This window comes from Artemia franciscana, unplaced genomic scaffold, assembly GCF_032884065.1.
Source record: "Artemia franciscana unplaced genomic scaffold, ASM3288406v1 PGA_scaffold_55, whole genome shotgun sequence".
Classification (NCBI taxonomy): Eukaryota; Metazoa; Arthropoda; class Branchiopoda; order Anostraca; family Artemiidae; genus Artemia; species Artemia franciscana.
In genome coordinates, this window is record NW_027062695.1 from 1,267,664 (window position 1) to 1,289,924 (window position 22,261).

A 22,261-nucleotide genomic window follows, 5' to 3' on the forward strand; every position below is an offset into this window, starting at 1 on the left:
AGAAAAATGTCTTGAACTAACTTGAACTAACGTGAATAAAATTGACTTAAAAACATCTTGAAATATTTTGGAACGTCTTGAAGAAAAATGTCTTAAAAAACATCTTGAAATCTTTTGAAGAAGACTTGAAGAAATATATCTTAAAAAACCTCTTGAAATGTCTTGAAACGTCTTGAAAAATGTCTTGAAATGTTTTGAAACTTCTTGAAAAATTTCTTGAAGAAAATGTCGTAAAAACGTCTTGAAATGTCTTGTAAATGTCTTGAAGAATTCTTTTGAGAAAACATTCACAAAAGTATTACGTAACACCCACGTCTGCAAAATTTGCTACACTCACTTAAAACCGCAGATTTCACAACTTGACTAGCGGGCCCTATGGATTTCGCCTACACCCTTAGGCTTATAAACATTTAACTTTTACATAACAAGCAAATAATTCTCGAAGAAAACATTTACATAGGTGAACAATCTATTATTACGTAACAACATGTGCGCGAAATCAATACCAACATCTTCGAGGATGACAAACTTCAAGTATACCCCCTATCTGTGCGCTTGAAGGTATTGAGGGGATACTACTGTGGTACCGGTATAAATTAAAGTTCAAATAATTTCTTCAATTTCAGAATTCTACACAAACTGGATCTGCAAGGCGGGATTTTGAATGCCAGACTGATTTTGTTCCAAACAGAACATCATGGACTCAAAAGCCGTTAAACTTCTCTCTCACTGATAGTATGGAAAAAATCCAAAGGGTAGGTGATAAGAAAATCCGTTAGTGAATATAACGTTTATAACCTATAATAATTTTTGTCCTGTCTTGCGCCAATCTCCCCTTCTCTTTGTCAGCAATCAAAACTATCGAGTTCATTAAAAAGAACTGCCACATTCCTCTATTTAAGTATATTAAAACATTACAAAGTGTATTAAATCCCTACAGTGTAGGATAGCTTATGTTCTTTAATAGCTTGGCACTCCACTAATTTCAGACTACAATGATTTTTACCACTGACACGATTATTATTTCAACAAGGTGTGAGCTTGAAAGACCATACCCTAAATGGCTCTGAATCAAAGGATTTATACATACTGCTAATATTTTTTATACTTGAGTAGCAAGCTCAGAAATCCATATTGACCAATCTTAGTAGAAACCAAATACGTTCAAGATATGTGCTTTAACATAGAAAAGTCATTCTGCGATCTTAAGTTTTTAACGATAAACAGTTAACGTATCCCTCTTAATATACTTTGATTGATATACTTGTTTTTTGATTTTGGATGTTTACATCTTCCAGGAGGAATAGAGAGTCAACTCTCTCTCCTATGATAAGCCTTGGATATATGGCAATGCATACAATAGTGAGATATATAATGAGCAAGTGTAATTAAAATGGAACTACTTGGTATCTAACAAATGCACGTAAGCGAAGTTTTAAGTAGAAAGAATAAAAGACTTATCTCTTTTAGGAAATTAGCGGATCTGGTTCAGAAGACTTCGACTCAGACAGGCTGAAGAAAACGTTGGGGTCCTATTTGAGGCTTTCGATCTTAAAAGCTGCAAATGTAAGTAAAAGTGTCACCTTTTTAATCATTATATTTTTATAATGGCTTAAAGTGGCTTAAAGGAGCTCTGGTTGATAAAAGTATACACAAATTGAAATCAAATCATCGAGGTTAAGGAATTTCAGGTTTTTTTTAAAAAATTAAAAATGGTCGATGTCAACATGAGGGTAACAAAATATGTCAACATGTCAACAATGATGTCAACATAAGGGTAACAACAAAAAATAATAAAGCTGCTTCATCTAATGCTTACTTGTGTCAAATGCACTTCCATTCAAGTGACGAAGGGTTCATCGTGGACTCCAAGATTAGTCCAGGCGCGCAGTTTTTCAGATGGGTCTATTAGCTGTCCTGGAGGGCTATTTTATACCTCAAAGACGTCAATATTTTCAGAAAGTCAGGCATGTAGGGTTTACAGATACATAATTACATCTAAATCTTTATAAATGTTTAGCTTATTGTGCTTTCAGGCTTAAATGCATAAAGTAGCTAATAACTCTATTATAATTTTATAAAATTTATGAATGGTTCAAAATTACCTCAGACTATGGAATATATGATATACTCTAAGCTGACTTTAGACAAGACAAAATCAACGCCACTTGATTTATTGATAGTTTTGAAGCATTCAAAAATGGTTCAAAACGAGCCTTAATACCCTACAAAACACATAAGGTCTTGTAAAGTTGACTGTACAACATCAATGCAAATTATAATAGTTTAAATGAACAATCCCCAGACTCATGTCTTTATGCTTTAATTATCTCCATAATTACTCTAAGGTCCTATAGCCATAAAACCTTTAAATTATAATTTTAGGCTATACGGTAAATAATGACGAGAATGTTCATTTTTCTTTAAAGGAAAACTGGTTTTTAACGTTTTAAACACGTAAGCAGCTTTAGGGACATGATTAACAATGAAATCTACAATAATAGATATGATTGTAAAGAAAATTGTATCTAAAAGTTTTTATAAACTTTTTTAAAAGTTTTGTATCTAAATTAGTAATTGTAGAAATCGGTTAGGATTGGTGCAAGATAAGCGGGAGGAACTTTGTTCTATGTTGTTTGCTGGTGTTCCATGCCGAGAAACTTTTTCCTCTTTTTTCTTGTCTTTTTGGGCTTTCCATCATGCAGTTTATACACAATTGTATTATGTACGTACACAATAGCAATACTCTAGTTCATTTTGTTAAATTAAATTTTTAAAAATGCAGTGGAAAACTAAACTCAATTCCTTTAAATCGTTTCCATTAGTTTTAGATTGCTCACTCTGGACCCAAAGAAAATTTAGGGAGGTGAGAGGGAGGTGTCAGAAAAAAAAGAAGAAACACTATTGCAAAAATTGGATCCTACTGTCAAATGGATTAGCTATCTGATAACTAAGATTTCTTTTACCTACTATTTTTCTATCCTAAGTTCAGACTATTACACGAAATACCACTCCAAGAAATTAAACTGGATAATTAACATCCACGCTGAAATAGACTTGCCCAACCAATCGCTTTAGAACCAAACCCAAGGGACAAGTGTATAACTCTAAAACAGAGTTCCATAGAGTTTAATGTAATTAGTTTGAGTAAATTCTAGATTTTCCAGAAAGACTTTATTAATACAAAACATTTATTCACAATCCCGGAGTGTATTTGATCATTAATTCTTCCTTATGGTGGGCCAAAGTACCATAAGCTTCAATGGCTCTTTATGTAGGGATGCAATTCTTATCAATTATTTCTTCGATTTAATAGGTAAGAGTGATGGCTTCAGTTCAGAAAAATATTAGTGGGGAGGGGGAGGGGCAAAATGTATTTTTCAAAATATAGGGGGAGTGATTGTGTTTCTCCTCGATTTTTTCAATGAAAATACAAAAAAGGTATTTTTCAAAGGAAACAGCAAAACAGGTATTTTTCAAAGCCTAGAAGGAGGGTTTAATTTAACAACTACATTAAAATTAATGTAATTGTTACAAACAAGCTGAAAATAGGATTAACTTCAATGAACCACACCCTGCTATTAACGATGCAGATAGTAAGCTTTTTGAATTATAGAAAGTTTCTTTTACAGACAGTCAAGGTCATTTCAATAATCCGTAACTTTAGCTTCTATATTGGTTTTCTAAACAGATCGTGAGCCGAATTTTAGAAGAAAAAGACGAAAGAATTACTACTGATGATATAACAGAGTCTGTGATACCAAATACAAAGTGTTCAAAAATCTTTCAAACTGATGATCAAAAATTAATGGTTACATTTCTTCAACCCTCTTGTGATGGCACATCTTTCGCAGCAATCTTTAATGGAGAGGTAAGTTGATATATATTTTTTTAATTTCAAGAGAGAGAGAGAAGAATATACGGCATTGGTCTGCCGGCTGTTCTGATCTTCATTTCATGGCCCTTCAGCCTGGAAGCGCAATGGAAGACTAGGGGCCAGCCATCCTGAGCTTTTGGACACCCTTCCTGTTTACCTTCACCAGATTTTTTCAGGTACACATTTAGAGCTGGATCCACTCTGACTGAGCTTACAGAGTCACACCAATGACCCCTATTGCAAACTAAATAACCAGCGACACTAGGACTTGAACCCGAACCTTAAAGATAAATGATGTCAAGCCTAGCGTGCTAACTACTTGGGTAGGATTTTTTAATGTTAGCTTCCCGCAATCTCGAAAATTTGCTCTTCGCAATTTTTATTTAAGGTTTCAAATTTAGAATCCTCTTGACTCTTATTGAACCAGTTAAGACGGCTGTGGTAACCTAGATTATTTTTATAGATGGCTAAATAATTACAAGTTATTCAGTAATACTTTGTATACCTTCGAAATAGATCAAAAGGGATTAGTTTAGCGTAATTTAGTTTTCATTTCGTATTTTGTTTGACAATCGTTTTTTCTTCCATTATGTCTGAACTTAAGATTAGGAATACAGCTGATGATAAAAGACACTAAATTTTATCATTTAAATGCATGTAGGGCAATACTTGTATTGATTGTGTAAATGAAAAAGATTCCATTAAATAACAAGCAATTATTTTCATATTACTTTATTTTTAGTTGTAACACTATCTGATAATACTAAATTTAAGTTTAAACTATAAATATACATATATGTAATGGTATTTGTTTGATTCGACGGCACTGAATTTAATTCTTAATCAAACAGTTTGTGAGAACGAACCTTAAGTAACTAGCGACTCGGCTCAATAGTAACCAAAACTCTAAAAAATAGAATTTTAATATCAATAGATAAATCACAAGAATTGGCTTTTTAGGCTGATGCACAATTTATAAGATTCATTATGTTTAGTATCACCCAAAAAAGGATATGGGCTTGAGAAAATTGCCTAATTTTCAAAAAAGGGGGAAACATACCCAAAAAGTCAAGTTTTAGTATCTCAGAGAACTCTAATGTAGATGTTTCAAGCTGCTGTCAGCCAGAATGTGAAATTTTGTCATTTTTTTTCAGAAGGACGTTTCAAGGATGCGCTTTTATTTATTGTTTTTTTCCATGGTTAACCGCATCGGACCAGTAGTCCTAGAAGATTGGGATTGGAGGCCTTCGGTTGGAAATAAAAAGTTCTAGTGCTAATTTTAAGTGACCATAAAGACTGAAAGGCAACAAGCCCCTGTCACATGCCCTTTATTCCCCAAAGTCACATGATAAAAATTTTTTATAGCCATTTTGTTGAAAGACTTAATAGCTATGACTCTGGGAATGAAACACCCCCCCACACACACACCCTGGGGAAAGGGTTGCTAGCTATGGAATTTGTCCATTGCTTATGCATAGTATTTGTCATTGGGAAATCTGCAGTTATTTTTGAGTGGGGGAGTATTTTCTGTTGGGAGCTGGTAACCATGGGGAGAAATATTTGTAGGGAGGTAGCGAAGTTTCGGGGATGAACTTCTCAGAAGAAATTTCATACTGGGTTCTAGTAAAAATTTTCCACGAAAAGAGGAACTTCCGGCAGATTCAAAAAACATTTAGAAAATAAATTATTATCAAATAAAAGTAGGTCAAGGAGAATTTCTTAGGCGGAAATGTCAGCAGGCAATTTTACGCGGAATTCTTACCGAGGATGGAATTGTCCAAAGGGAATTTCCCGGGAGAATTTTAAGTGGGATGTATTTTCCACGGAGGATTTTCCCATAAGAGGGGGTAATGTTTATGTAGAGGAAGCCCGATTTTCGCAATTATTTGAAAATGGTCAGAAATTAGGACAGAAATTATTCCGTGTAGGAAGGAATTTTCCCCCTCATCAATACCTCGGTCTTTACGTAAAGTTTTTTAGTATTTTAAAATAGTGTCTTCCTCGAAAATACTTCTACGCTATCTTAGCCATTCAGCACACGGGATAGAAAATAATCGAGTATTAGGTCAGTTTATTACCTTTATAAATTACCTAGATAAATTACCTTGTTGTGCCACTTACCAACAAGTCTTAATTTTGTCATTTGCAGGCTCCGGATTTCTTGATTAAAACTGAAATTTGCTAGTAAATTCTTGTGATATATATTTTAGACTCGGAAAATGTCACTGAGGTTTTGTTTTTGAATAGATTAAACGACCTCATATGGAGATTGATCGGACTAAAGTGTAAATTCAAGCCGTCTAAATTATTGACAGAGGGACCAATTACTTTTAATGTTTAATTTTAGTTTCCTTCCTTTTTGTAGAGGGCTTTCATGTCACATAACTTATAGTATGTACAACCTTGAAGCAAATTTATTTTTACTGCTGACTAAGGCCATATCAAGCAGAAGGTGTGGAGGATTTGACCCCGTCTCAAAAAAGTTCTTTGGCCGACTCGTAAAAACGTAATGAAAGTGTATACAAAAAATTTTTTTGATACGTTTTATTTTATTTTATTATTTTCAACTCCCCCCTCCACCGAACAAAAATCCTAGATACGCCTTTGAATCTTTAATCTTAAAGATTCTGAATAGTGTTTATAATTCAAAGCGAATGTTTTCCTGTAGATTTTTCAACGACTTTTATGATGCTGTTATGGATATCACAAAATATTCTAGAGAAATATTTCTCAAAATCGAATTACTTTCTGAATGGTTTTTTTGAAGCTAGAATAATTTGTTTTTTCATCCACAATGCGTCAAAGTAACAGAAAGACTAATTAGAGTTTTTCAAAGGTAGCCTAGAGAGGATCTTTTGCTCTCGAAAGATCTTTTTCCATTTAATTAAATGCCAGTTACTATTTTGTAGGACAGCTCACGAGCCAAAATTTGGAAACTCCACAAAGGAAAGAGCCAAACTTACGATCTAAAATCCAAATCTCAGATAACCTCATTTGCCTTCATGATTGAAGCACCATATTTCGCTGTAGGTGGCACACCGGATGGCACACTTTTCATTTGGGATTTGAAAAGGACAGGTTCTATTTTCCCAGCAATTTTGGTAAATCTTCACCAAGATCCCGCCTCCCATATAGACTGCATCCAGCTCCTGAAAATCTTGAGCGTGACAACAGTGACAATAACTTTTCTAAGCATGGATATAAGCGGATATTTAGCTATTTGGAATGTTAAAAGAGAGAGATCATCAATGGATTTGGATTCTTCATTTTCAAAAAATATTGCATGTCGTGTTGCCAGACATGAGACATTTCAGCATTTAGACAATCAAATTAATACAACCTGTGCTGATTGTTATCAACAGACACTGATTTTTGGCACAGCATCGGGGAAAGTTTTCAGGAAAGCCTTAAATTCAAAAGAAATGCCGAAACTGATTTTGAAAAGATCTTCAAAAGTGGAATCATTGCTGTTTGTCGACGAAGGAAAAATAGTGGTAAGTAATGATTCTAACTTCAAGGTAATCAAGATTTGTCAAAAATAGCTTTCAAATGGCTTTGTCCGTATAATTCTCACTTAAACATAAGTAAAGGCAATGCAAAGTTCAGAATATTTTATATACAAGTGAGTTAAATTTGAAAGTTATTTTTTGTACATAGTATAATAATTATCATTATATAATAATATATTATATAATATATTAATATAACGTTAAACAAGCCTAAGTCTTTAAAGAATTCTTAGTTCAAAAGCTATTCTTTGATAAAATAGGATAAATTCTCACTAAAATCTAAAGTATTTTACAACTTATTAAAAATAAACTTCTGTTTTAGAGATATAATTATTTGGATAGTAAAAACCTATTATTAAATGCCTCTTTTTGCGAGCTCGAGCACAAAGTAAGTTTAGCTTTCTATTTTTAGGAAAAGTGTCTCTGGCTAGTGATTTTAGAGATTTTTAACACTACATTCTAGTTCTGACACTCACTACTTTAATGAAACTCGGGATTTTGAATTTTTTCTCATGTTATCATCAATTCTTGCAAAATCAAGACTGAGACCGATTAGTAACGATGATTTATCTTAATTGATTAAGATAATGGAAGCGTGGTCAATATCTTAAACATCGGGATTTATCCGTCGTTGTTTGCAACTAACGTTTATAATTTTTACTAGCCGCTCTTACTTTCCATGTTTTTTTTTTTTTTTTTTTTTTTTTTTTTTTTTTTTTTTTTTTTTTTTTTTTTTTTTTTTTTTTAACGACTGGCACTTTTGTTTATACCCTCATCTCTGACAATAGCAGTCGGACAGTGGGGGAGTACTTTTAGCTCTTTTGTTTGAATTTACAAATCTCTCTATAACCACATCATTTAGAAAAAATGATATTTCCCTATATAACATTTGCTTATTTAATTCCTTGACAACAAGCTGTTATATCAAACAGCTTTGAAAAGTTATTTTATAAGGGGTATTGTTAGTAACATTGAAGAGCCTATTTTTCTTAAAATAATAACCCTCTCTCAACTTCTACTGCAAAATTAAATTTTGCACTGGGGGGGGGGCAGGGGTTACCCACCAAAATAAAAAAAGAGCCATCAAATCACAGAATCATGCCAACAATTATCATAGACAAGTTAAAAGCTAGATAATATAAGACCTATTAATAAAAAAAATGCCGCTATTGAATTTTACTCACATAACAATTAATTTTATAATCTTAAATTGTAAATGCTTTGGACATTACTTAAAGTAAAAAGCATTCATTAAAATTACTTAAATTTTATGTCGAAAATAGGTCAGATTGAATAGAATTACTTGTTGATGGTTCATCCGTTTTTGCCTCCGCACTAATCATAACATTTTTGTCACATTCTTCCGCTTTTTGTAGTTTATTAAATAAAAAAACAAGTTTTTTTAAATGAAAGTAAGGAGCGACACTAAAACTTAAAACGAACAGAAATTACTCCGTATATGAAAGGGGCTTTCCTCCTCAACGCCCCGCTCTTTACGCTAAAGTTTGACTCTTTCTCTTAACTCTACTTTTTAAAAAAGGAAAAAACTTTAGCGTAAAGAGCGGGGCGTTGAGGAGGAAAAGCCCCTTTCATATACGGAGTAATTTCTGTTCGTTTTAAGTTTTAGTGTCGCTCCTTACTTTCATTTAAAAAAACTTGTTTTTTTTTATTTAATTTCTGGACGTTTTTTAATTCATGCATGTTTTGATCTTGGCACTCCGCAAATAAATAATTAAAACAAAATTTGCATATTAATTTTCTTTTTTGCTAAATGGCTTTCTCATGGTTTTAATCGGAAGATTTTGAGAAAAAAGGAGAGAGGAAGGAAGCCTAGCTGCCCTCTAGATTTTGATTACTTAAAAAGGCAACTAGAACTTTCAATTGTTTTACGAACATTTTCATTAGTAAAAAATATACATAATTTACGAATTAACTTACATAACGAACTTCTATATTCGTATATTTTTATTGCTTATATGAGGGAGTTCACCCCTCGTCGATACCTCTCTCTTTACACTAAAGCTTAAATTCTGTCCCAATTCCTTAAGAATGACCCTTATATCACAAAGGCCGTAGAATAAATAGTTGAAATTACTAAAGATACTTTCGCGTAAAGAGCGAGGCATTACGAGGAGGTAAACCCCTCATATGCGCAACAATTATTCCTCATTTAAAATTTTAATGCTGCTCCTCACTTTCAGTAGAAAAAACTTCTCATATTTATTTTTTCCTTGTTTTTTTAAATAATGCGAAAAAAATCCTGCGCCCCCTTCATTGAAAGTCTCTTTTCCCCATGAAAAGTTTTTCCTTGGAAAGATCTTCCCACGTACCCCCCCCACCTCAACTCTCCCTCCCAAACCAAAAAAATCCCCCTGAAAACGTCCGTACACTTCCCAGTAACCATTACTATATGTAAACACAGGTCAAAGTTTGTAACTTGCAACCCCTACCAGGGAGACTGCGGGGTAGTAAATCGTCCCCAAAGACATAGTTATTAGGTTTTTTGATTATGGTGAATAAAATGGCTATCTCAGAATTTTGATCCGGTGACTTTGGGGAAAAATGAGCGTGGGAGGGGGCCTAGGTGCCCTCCAATTTTTTTGGTCTCTTAAAAAGGGCACTAGAACTTTTAATTTCCGTTAAAATGAGCCCTCCCGCGACATTCTAGGACCACTGGGTCGATACGATCACCCCTGGGAAAAAAAAAAAACAAATAAAAACGCATCCGTGATTCGTCTTCTGGCAAAAAATGCGAAATTCCACATTTTTGTAGATAGGAGCTTGAAACTTCTACAATAAGGTTCTCTGATACACTGAAATTGACGGTGTGATTTTTGTTATGATTGTATGACTTTTAGGGGGTGTTTTCCCCTATTTTCTAAAATGAGGCAAATTTTCTCAGGCTCGTAACTTTTGATAGGTCAGACTAATCTTGATGAAAGTTATATATTTAAAATCAGCATTAAAATGCGATTTTTTTAATGTAGCTATTGGTATCAAAATTTCATTTTTTAGAGTTTTGCTTATTATTGAGCCGGGTCGCTCCTTACTACAGTTCGTTACCACGAACTGTTTGATTGGCACGAGAAAAAAACTAGTCAACTTTTTCATCGTTCAAAACTCACGACTGCGTAGTCACTGACTGAACGAGCTCTGAACACCGAATGAAGCACTAGCACACTAGTGTTGCCGCTAGAGGAGTGGGAGGTGCAGGTGAATGACATTAGTTAGCAAGACAGTCAGTGACCTTGGTCGGGCTCACGGATTCCTCTCATGTTCGGCAACCGAAAAGAACTAACTACCTATTTTATCTAATATAAATTAAATACCCAAGGGAGGGGGTAGTAAACTAGGTAGTAAACTAGATGATGAATGGTCGTAGAATTGGTTACTAGTGCGAGAGGACTAATATATAATAGTAACAGTAGATAAAGAAGTTTGATGCCTAGGTTGAGTTTGACCCCTCCCCCTTTAAAAATTGAATTGCTGAAAATATGACCGCGTGTATGAATTCATTTCTGAGCAAGCGGAGAGGGTGTTTATTAGTAAAATCAATAAAACAGGCAAAAAGTGCAAAAATTATGGTAAATTACAAGGGTAGTCCAAACATGAGCTTTTGGTCAGCAAGTGAGCTTAAGCCTCTAAGCACATGTACTTGATTGAAAAAAGAGACGTATAGTTGACAAACTATATGCCAACTTTCGGAAAATAGTAATGCAAAGAGTAATATCCAATATTTTTCTGCCACTGATCTTAAGTTTTACAGGCTACTTTCCATGACGGAAAACTATACATCCTTGGAAAAATGGGGACTCTTCTCATCTGCCAACGTTTTGAAGAAATTCCGAAGAAAGTTCTGATAGGCGGATCCGGTACACTTTATGTACATTTTCCCGAGAAGTAAGTTCAAGCGAAACAAATTTCTTTTTTCGTGATGAGGAACAAGGACTTTAAATGACTCGGAGAATTTGTAAGAATCAAATAAAAAAAAAAAGTTTTTTTTAACTGCAAGTAAGGAGCAACATTTAAACTTAAAACAACAGAAATTATTCCGTATATGAAAGAGGTTGTCCCCTCCTCAACGCCTCGCTCTTTACGCTAAAGTTTGACTCTTTCTCACAACTCTACTTTTTAAAACAATAAAAAACTTTAGAGCTAAGAGCGAGGCGTTGATGAGGAGAAAAATTTATGTTCGTTTTAAGTTTTAATGTTGCTCCTTACTTGCAGTGAAAAAAACTTGTTTTTTTTGTTTAATTTCTGAACGTTTTTTCTATTAATGCATGTTTGGATTTTGGCTACATGTTATTTTTTTGGCTAAATGGCTTTCTCATAGTTTTGATGGGATAATTTTGATAAGAAGAGGGGTGGGAGAGGAGGCCTAACTGCCCTCCAATATTTAGTTACTTAAAAAGGCAAATAGAACTTTTTTATTTTTTTACGAACTTTTATTAGTAATAAATACACGTAACTTACGAATAAACTTACGTAACGAACTTCTATATTGGTATATTTTTATCAAATAGTTCGTGGTAACGAACTGAAGTAAGGAGCGACCCGGCTCAATAGTAACCGAAACTCTAAAAAATGGAATTTGGATACCAATAGTTACATTAAAAGAATTGCATTTTTATGCTGATTTTAAATATATAAGTTTCGTTAAGTTTAGTCTTACCTATCAAAAGTTAAAAGCCTGAGAAAATTTGCCTTATTTTAGAAAAAATGGAGAAACACTCCCTCAAAAGTCATTGAATCTTAACGAAAATCACACCATCCAATTCAGCGTATCGGAGAATCCTTCTGGAAAATTTTCAAGCTCCTATCTACAAAAATGTGGAATTTCTTATTTTTTGCCAGAACACAGATCACGGATGCGTATTTGTTTTTTGTTGTTGTTTTTTCCCAGGGGTAATCCTACCAACCCAGCGTTTCCATAATGTTGCAAAAGGGCTCATTTTGACGGTAATTAAAAGTTCTAGTACCCTTTTTAGGTGACCAAAAAAATTGGCGGGGGGCTTACCTAGGCCCCCTCCCCCGCGCATTTTTCCTCCAAGCAAAAGCAAAGCAAAGCAAAGCAAGCTTTCGCATGCAAACCGATTAGGGTTCGCGTAGCGCAGGTGCCGATCTCCTGATTCTCAGCCCTCGGCCGGGGTGCAATGCGTGGTTGGGGGCAAGCCATCCGACGCTTTCCCGTGCTTTTCCCTAGATTTCTCTAGGTACCCATTTGAAGCTGGGTGGACTTTTGGCTTGTCTTACGGGGAAACGCCACTAACCCTCGTCCTAAACCAAACGGTCGGCACCACCGAGATTCGAACCAGCGACCCTTCGCTCGTGAGTTTGGCGCGTTAACCACTCGGCCACGGACGGACATTTTTCCTCCAAGGTCACCGGATAAAAATTTTGAGATAGCCATTTCGTTTAGCATAGTCAAAAAACCTAATAATTATGTCTTTCGGGACAACTTAATCCCCCATAGTCCCTGGGGGAGGGGCTGCAAGTCACAAACTTTGACCATTGTTTACATGTAGTAATGGTTATTTGGAAGCGTACAGACGTTTTCAAGGGGACTTTTTCGCGTTGAGGGGGGTTTGGGAGGAGGAGTTTACATAGGAGGATCTTTCGAAGGAGGAATTTCTCACGAGGAAAGAGAATTTCAATGAAGGGGGCGCAGGATTTTCTAGCATTATTTAAGAAAAACGGTGAAAAAAAAATTAAAAAAGAAGTTCCTTAAGATGGACGTAAGGAGCAGCATTAGAACACAAAACGAACAGAAATTATTACGTATATAAGGGGGTTTGTCTCCAACTCAATACCTCGCTTTTTACGCTAAACTATTTTTAATAATTTCAACTATTTGTTCTACGTCCTTTGTGATTCAGGGATTATTCTTAAAAAATTGGGACAAAATTCAAGCTTTAGTGTAAAGAGCAAGGTATCGACAAGGGGGAAAACCCCCTCATATATGTAATAAAAATATCCAAATATAGAAGTTCGCCACGTAAGTTACGTATATTTATTACTAATAAATCGTTCGTAACAAAAATAAAAAAGATCTAGCTGCCTTTTTAAGTAACCAAAATTGGAGGGCAACTAGGCCTCCTTCCCCAACCCTTTTTTCAAAATCGTCCAATCAAAACTATAGAAAAACCATTTAGCCAAAAGAAATTATAATATTATGCATTTTTTTTTTAATTATTCATGTGCGGTTAGCCAAAAACTTTCAGAAATTAAATAAAAAAAAAGTTCTTTAACTGCAAGTAAGGAGCGACATTAAAACATAAAACGAACAGAAATTATTCCGTATATGAAAGGGGTTGTTCTCTTCTCAACATCTTACTCTTTACGCTAAAGTTTTCATTGTTTTAAAGAGTCAAACTTACAGAGCGTACAGTTAGGCGTTGAGGAGGGGACAACCCCTTTCATATACGGAATAATTTTCGTTCGTTTTAAGTTTTAATGTCGCTCGTTACTTGCAATTAAAAAAACTTTTTTTATTTAATTACGTAGGAGAGGGGGTTCGCCCCCTTGTCAATACCTCGCTCTTTACACTAAAGCTCGAATTTTGTCCTAATTCTTCAAGAATGACCCCTAAATCACAAAGACCGTAGAATAAATAGTTGAAATTACTAAAAATATTTTAGCGTAAAGAGCGAGGTATTGTGGAGGAGACAAGTGCCCTTATATGCGTAATAATTTCTGTTTGTTTTAGGTTATAATGCTGCTCCTTACTTCCAACTGAAAAAAACTTTTTTTTTGTTTTCTCATTGTTTTTTTAAATAATGCTAGAAAATCCTGTGGCCATTTCATGGAAATTCTCTTCCCTCATGATAAATTCCTCCATGGAAAGATCCTCTCATGTAAACTCCTCTCCCGACCCCCTCCCCCTTCAGAGTGAAGAAGTCTCCTTGAAAACGCCCTGTACACTTCCCATTAACCATTACTATGTAAACAATAGTGAAAGTTTCTAACTTGCAGGCCCTCCCACGGGGACTTTAGGGGATTAGGTCGTCCCAAAAGACATAATTATTACGTTTTTCGACTATGCTGAACAAAATGGCTGTCTCAAAATTTTGATCCGGTGAGTTTGGGAAAAATGAGCGTGGGAGGGGGCCTAGGTGCCCTCCAATTGTTTGGTCACTTACAAAGGGCACTGGAACTTTTAGTTTCTGTTAGAATGAACCCTCTCACGACATTCTAGGACCACTGAGTAGATACGATCACCCTTGGAAAAAAACAAAGAAAACAAATCTGTCATCTGGCAAAAAAATAGAAAATTCCACATTTATAGGTAGGAGCTCGAAGCTTCTACAGCAGGATTCTCTGATACGTTGAATCTAATGGTGTGATTTTGTTAAGATTCTATGACTTTTAAGGAGTGTTTTCCCCTATTTTCTAAAATAATGCAAATTTTCTCAGGCTCGTAACTTTTGATGAGTAAAACTAAATTTGATGAAACTTATATATATATATATATATATATATATATATATATATATATATATATATATGCATTATAATATTATTCCATAATAATAATGGTATACAAAGATTCCTTTTTATATTAATTGATCAGGAATTGGAAGTTGAACAAATCAAGCTTAAATACAGATTAAGGAAGGTTTAGAGAATAAATTTACCTCCGAGGAAAACAAAACCAAATCCTCCGAATGAAGGAAGGTAAGGGGGTAACCCACCCTTGAATGAACGTGAAAAACCTCATATGATAATCTGATGATTGTATACTTAAAATTAATATTTTTTGGCTCCTGCAACACCCCCTCCTCCTTGAAAAAGGTTCAAATGCAAAAAAATTGGAGTAAAAGACCGACGCCAAGTCTTTGAGCAAGCCTTCAATCAGGCTGAGGACTTTCGTGAAAATTTAGTTGCAAGAGCCACAAAGCATATGCGTATACGTAATACTTATGAGAAAAAATATATAAAATTGGAAAAAATAACAATTAATAAGTAAACTAGCCAATGTTAAGCCCTTTTTTTCATTATAAGATACGCTATTCTCTTCTTATTTTGTTTTTCAGGTTAAAAAGACTTCGATTGACAACATCTCTTCTCGTGGAAGAAGAAGACATCAATTTAAAGGCGAAAGATATTGTAATGGTTCCAACACCGTCTAATAATTGGTTAATCACAGCTTCTAGTAAAGAAATTTCAGTGCATGAATTACGACTTTAGTTAAAGAATATGATATATCTGGCAATTGCTTTGGTACTGTTTTTAATGTTGTAGGCAAATGAAATTTCTTCGATTTGACGTAATAAATTAACAAAATTAAATAAGAGTGACGTATGTCTTGGTCTGATTTTCCATTAAATACAGACATTTAGAAACAACCTAATGTCATGGTTCTTATGTGTACATTTCTACATGCCATTTTTAGCGATTTGTTCCGTATTTTGTCTTCCAAATTTTGCAGGATGTCTCCATCCGAAGATATTCCCAAGATTTATTAGAAAGATTTTGCCTAAGAGAATAACCCGTAATTTTCATTGTGTTGCGAGAGTAACACCGTGGTTTTGTTGTGTTTTTATGGCACTTGGTATTAACCAAGTGACATATAGCAATCGCAATTTCTGTCGGTCTGTCGGTCCCGGTTTTGCTACTTTAGGCACTTCCAGGTAAGCTAGGACGATGAAATTTGGCAGGCGTATCAGGGACCGGACCAGATTAAATTAGAAATAGTCGTTTTCTAATACAAATTTTTTCTTTCCAATACAAAAGCACAGCAGCTTCGAATAAAATGGGCAATGAATTGCACTATAATTCACTACTAACTTCCATTCTGAACTATAATCAATACATTTTTTATCTAACTGGTTTTAAGATTCAAACTTATTCCTAAGTAACAAGTTAACCCGTAATTTTCATTGTGTTGCGAGAGTAACACTTTGGTTTTGTCGTGTTTTTATTTTCCAAGCACCCCTATTTCATCTTATTCCTAAAAGGTGGTAAGGGTCTAACTTCTACAGGTTTTACGGAAAGTATAGACGTTAGGCCGAATCGATCAATATGACTTAGGATTTTGGAAAGCTTCTTAGAGCTCTTGCCTGGGGCCAATAAAGACGGTTTTGCTTGTCCTTGAGTCAGAGCCTATAGCGTGTGAAATGACTGGGAGTTTTATAGCCTATGTCAGAGGGAACTATCTTAAGTTATGCAGTCAAGCTTTCATTTCATCAAACCATGTTTCTGCTTAAAAGTGGAAAGCTCCGTTCTAGCAAGCAAGCAGGCTGGCACCAGTTTCGAATTGAAGATGGACTAAAATGTATAAGTGTTATGTATATGCGGCTGTTACCCGCCCCACAGCCAATATATCTACTTTGAGTGATAAATAAAAAAAATTTACAGAGACAAAAAAGCGGGGACTGAAAGTGCTGCCATCTATTTTTCAATCGTGATTTCAGCTGAGTTTATCACTCGGTTTTTCGCACTTGGGATTGCGGTAGGGAAATGGCATCAGATGTGCCTCTTAAACTTTAAAAGTTCTCTCAATACTAAAGAAATTAGAGTTTATCCTTTGCTCCTTTCTAAGTGATGACGTTAGAAACTTGGCCTAGGGCAAAAAAGTCAACTTTTGAACTAAGACCGATAGATTTTTTTTCGACTGCAGTCGATAGCTCTTGATGAGTTGATTGCAAACCCCTCGTCGCTGAAGATGATTGTATAATCATCGCTCATCGCTAAGATATCCATCGCTGATGGATGACAAAGTATACGTCGTCCATTTTTTGGTAGAAAAATTCCTTTATGAGATATACTAGTTTAAAATTTGAACGGGTTGACAACTTCAGTAGTAAGGTACACACTGAAACCAAAAATAGGCGATACCAATTGTGTGACACATTGGGGAGCTTTAAGCAACAGTCGGCTGTTGGCTCATAATCATCTTCTGCAATGAGGGGTTTGCAACTTTTGCTAATTGGTGTACCTATTATTTGTTCCCAGTGTATTTGAAGGTAAGACCAATTTGGTTCCTGTTGTAAGAAATGTAGGGGACTTGGAAGTAATAATCGACTCTTAGGCTACAATCATCTTCAGTGATGAGGGGTTTGCAGCTTTTGCTAGTTGGTGTACCTAGTATTTATTTTAAGATCCTTACAAATTAACAACTTCAGCGTTTAATCGAAGCGAGGAAACAAAACCAAAGTGTTTCTCTCGCAAAACTTTACTCGGTGAAGCCGAACAAAGGCTGCTGCAATACCTCACGTTTCCCATGCAACGTAGATCTAGTTTAGTTTAAGAAATGCTCGTACATTTTGAGTGAAATTTAACCTAAATCGTTTTTTTTTATATCTTCGCAAACTTTATGTTTCATGGCCATCATTTATGTTCATGACCTACAAAAGAACTCTGAAAATAGATTAAATTTCCCAAGAACACTTAGGCTTTTCTAAACAAAGTCGTTTGCACGAGGACGGTAATACAACTATCCATTTAACTTAAAATGATTCTTACCGCTAGATCTTAGAATCTAGATCTCTGAAGCTCAGGGTGGAATCAGCACTGAAGAGGCTTATCTTCAGAATCAGATTATCTTCAGAATATCTTTATCTCATCTTTCAGAAATAAATTGTCTACTAATTGTGCTAAGACAAAATTCATCGTCTTCTCTCGCGTTGAGAGAACAGCACCGGAAATTATGACAGGGCCTACCCATAAAAATATGCAAGGGCCTACCCATAAAAATTGAAAGAGTTTATGATATTAAATATCTCGGGATAATAATGTATTCAAATTTATCATTTAAAGGCCATGAAATTTATCTTCGGATGCAGCAGTCAAGAAATTTTGGAATGATGAATCATCTGAAATTTATTCTGCCGCTTTTATCCCCGAAGCCTCTTTATTAATCTCTAGTATAGTAATATAATTTATATAGTAATATAAATTACTGTCCCATGGTTTTTTGAATACTTTCAAAACTCATATTCTTCCCCATCAGACGCAACAAAATAAAGTTGTGCGTATATTGAAAAATTGCCTGCCTATGCCCTATTCTTACCCTGGTAAATCATCAACGAAAAGTATGTATCAAATTTTGAATATCCTCCCGTTGGATCTTTTTCCTTCTTTCCATTCTGTTCTTTATATGATAAAACTTTATATTTATATGATTTATATGTTCTTTATATAGGTTATGCCTTGAGGGCAAATAAGTTTTTTTTTAGAAAGAGTGGTTGCTTACGCTTTGGAAGGGGCCGATTGGATTGGTAATCAGAATTGTTAGTCCTTTTTAAGAGTCGAAGGGATTGGTGGGTTGCTACCACACCCACTGGTCGTATTTTCCTGAAATGCATCCAATATAAATTTTAGATAGCCATTTTGTTCAAAATAGTCCAAAGATCACATAAGAAGGCGTTTGGGTTTTAAACATACCCTCAGAGCCTGAGTAAGGACAGGGGCTGTAAGTTATGCCCTGGGGGCATTTAAGGTTCTAATGGTAGGAATGAGTGTATAAACTTTAAAGGAGGCTCAATTAGATAAAAATCGGAAGTTCTATTTCCCTTTTAAGAGTCAGTAGTGATAGAGATTAACTACCCCCCCCCCAACGATCCCTCTTTTGACCAAACGTATGTGATTGAAATTGTGAGATAGCGATTTTGTTCAAAATAGTCTAAAAAGACATAACAATTCATAACCCCCCACAACCGTGGGACAAGTGTTGTAAGTAAAGCCTTGGGGGCATATAAGGTTTTTATGGAATAGCTGGTTTTATAAACTTCAGATGGGCTCAATTAATTTGAAATTAGAAGTTATAGTGCCCTTATTAAGACTCTAGTTCCTTTTTAAGAGTCAAAAGTGACGAAGTGCAATAGTCCCCCCCCAGTCCGACTACCTCTCTTGTCACCAATTGCATCTGATTAAAATTTTAAGATAGCCATTTTGTTCAAAATAGTCTAAATAACATATAAAACTGCTTTCAGGGTTGACACAAACCCCCAGAGCCCTGCGGCAATGGTTAGACAAGTCCAATAGAAGGGTGCCATGGTTGCCAGACAAGTCCAATACAATGATAGCAAGAGTTTTTGAAAACATTGTATCGGTTATACCATTTCAGATAGTTGTGAATCTGAAGGGACTACATTGTCAACTCATATGACATAATATCAATCCCAAAATACTACGTCTATGCTCTGTGAAAACCTGGATACATACACACTCGTTGGATGTTTAAAAAATTTAAGAGCAAGAGTAGTAATAGAAGTATCCTCAAAAGTTTCAGTTTAATATACCCAGTCGTCCTAGAGATGTTGCTGAGATGTTTAATTGGCAACCTTACACACAATGCCTTTTGATTTAGTTTTAAAGCAACATCTATTTCTTAAAAAAAGGTCAATTGTATAATTTTGGGGGACTAACAAATTGCTGTCCCAAATTTAAATTGGATTTGTTCACAAATTGAATGAGATTGGGAGTCTATTCTTTTTTACTCTTAAAAGTTGTCCTAGAACTTTTAATTTTGAATCAAACTAGCACCCATAAAAGTTTCGATGTCATTTATCAAACAGTTCGTGGTAACAAACTGTAGTAAGGAGCGACCCGGCTCAATTGTAACCAAAACTCTAAAAAATGGAATTTTTATGCCAATAATTAAATCAAAAGAATCGCATTTTAATGCTGATTTTAAATATATAAGTTTCATCAAGATTAGTCTTACCTGTCAAAATTTACCAGCCTGAGAAGATTTGCCTCATTTTAGAAAATAGGGGGAAATACCCCCTAAAAGTCATACGATCTTAACGAAAATCACACCATCAGGTTCAGCGTATCAGAGAACCTTACTGTAGAAGTTTCAAGCCCCTATCTACAAAAATGTGGAATTTAGCATTTTTTGCCAGAAGACAAATCACGGATGCGTGTTTATTTGTTTTTTGTTGTTTTTTTTTCCAAGGGCGATTGTATCGACTCAGTGGTCCTAGAATGTCGTAAAAAGGGCTCATTCTAACGAAAATTAAAAGTTCTAGTGCCCTTTTTAAGTGACCAAAGAAATTGGAGGGCACCTAGGCCCCCTCCCACGCTCATTTTTCCCCAAAGTCACCAGATCAAAATTCTGAGACTGCCATTTTATTCACCATAGTCGAAAAACCTAATAACTATGTCTTAGGGGACGACTAACTCCCCCGCAGTCGCCGTGGGAGGGGCTGCAAGTTACAAACTTTGACCTGTGTTTACATATAGTAATGGTTACTGGGAAGTGTACAGACGTTTTCAGGGGGATTTTTTTGGTTTGGAGGGAGAGTTGAAGGGGGGGTTACGTGGGAGGATCTTTCAATGGAGGAACGTTTTATTGGTGAAGAGACTTTCAATGGAGGGGGCACAGGATTTTCTAGCATTATTTAAAAAAAAATGAAAAAATAAATATGAAAAGTTTTTTCTACTGAATGTGCATCATTAAAACTTAAAACGAACAGAAATTATTACGCATATGAGGGGTTTACCTCCTCATAATACCTCGCTCTTTACGCTAAAGTATTTTTAGTAGTTTCAACTATTTATTCTACGGCCTTTGTGATTCAGGGGTCATTCTTAAGGAATTGGGACAAAATTTAAGCTTTAGTGTAAAGAGCGAGGTATCGACGAGGGGTGAGCCCCCTCATATACGCAATAAGAACATAGGAATGTAGAAGTTCGCTACGTAAGTTAATTCGTAAGTTACGTATATTTTTTACTTATGAAAACGTTGGTAAAAAATTAAAAGTTATAGTTGCCTTTTTAAGTAATCAAAAAATTGGAGGGCAACTAGGCCTCCTCTCTCGCTCCTTTTTTTCAAAATCTTCCGATTAAAACTATGAAAAAGCCATTTAGCCCCCAAAAAAATTAATATGCAAATTTTGTTTTAATTATTTATGCTTGGAGAGCCAAAATAAAAAACATACATTAATTAAAAAACGTCCAGAAATAAAAAAAAACAAGTTTTTTTTAACTGAAAGTAAGGAGCGACATTAGAACTTAAAACGAACAGAAATTACTTTGTATATGAAAGAGGCTGCTTCTTCATCAACGTCCCGCTCTTTACGCTAACGGCTAAAGTTTGGCTCTTTCTCTCAACTCTACTTTTTAAAACAGTAAAAAACTTTAGCGTAAAGAGCGGGACGTTGATGAGGAAGCAGCCCCTTTCATATACGAAGTAATTTCTGCTCGTTTTAAGTTCTAATGTCGCTCCTTACTTTCAGTTAAAAAAACTTGTTTTTTTGTGTGTAATAGATATTATAGAGCGGTACTGCATATTATATTGCTTATGTGCCCTTTCGAAAACCTGCATGCATATAGTTTCTTCGTTTGATTGAAACTCTCCCTAAACGTACTCTAAAAGTTTCACCTTAATACCCTTAGCGTCATGAATAAAGCAACTGTAGTGGTAGTATTAATAGTATTCACGTTTCGTCTACTGGGTGGTTCAAAATTTGCCACAACTTACCCTCAAAGGTCTAACTAAATAATATAAACCATTCTTGAGATATTACTTTATCACCTTTTAAAATCCACATGCTCAGAGTTTGCTTTGATTTAGTTCAGCATCCGCCTAAATATTCCTTAGAAGCATCACCTTAATACTCTTAGCTTACGTAGTAGCAACAGTAGCACCATGTGCAGAGCACCTTTGATTTCTTCAATATCCCCTTCAACGCGTTTCTGAAGCATTTTTTATACGTCCTGTGGAGAACCTGTGTGGGCATATTGTGTTTCGAATTCATTCCATACAATTTCAATACGTTCCCAAATTTCAAAATTCCCAAATTTTAACTAAATTAAAAAAAATACAATGTGTATATTTTAGGAGGGTGCTGACGTTTGATCGTTTTGACTTTTAAAAAAGGCTCAAAAACTTCTGTTTACCATTACAATGAGTCCCCTCCAAAATTTA

The 22,261-nt window shown here is 35.0% G+C and overlaps 1 protein-coding gene across 3 annotated transcripts in view; it reads left to right on the top strand.

The window, feature by feature from the left end:
- LOC136041999 (uncharacterized) overlaps positions 1-15,694 on the top strand; it is a 43,392-nt gene extending 27,698 nt beyond the window's left edge. For 2 of the 3 annotated variants that reach the window (XM_065726828.1, XM_065726829.1), the window contains 6 exons: positions 627-755; positions 1,471-1,566; positions 3,692-3,871; positions 6,787-7,371; positions 11,153-11,286; positions 15,420-15,694. In XM_065726828.1, coding sequence (XP_065582900.1) covers positions 627-755; positions 1,471-1,566; positions 3,692-3,871; positions 6,787-7,371; positions 11,153-11,286; positions 15,420-15,573 — 1,278 coding nt within the window. In that variant the 3' untranslated portion in view covers positions 15,574-15,694. The remainder of the gene's footprint in view (positions 1-626; positions 756-1,470; positions 1,567-3,691; positions 3,872-6,786; positions 7,372-11,152; positions 11,287-15,419) is intronic. The other variant, XM_065726830.1, reaches the window with a different exon arrangement.
- The last annotated feature ends 6,567 nt before the right edge of the window (positions 15,695-22,261 follow it).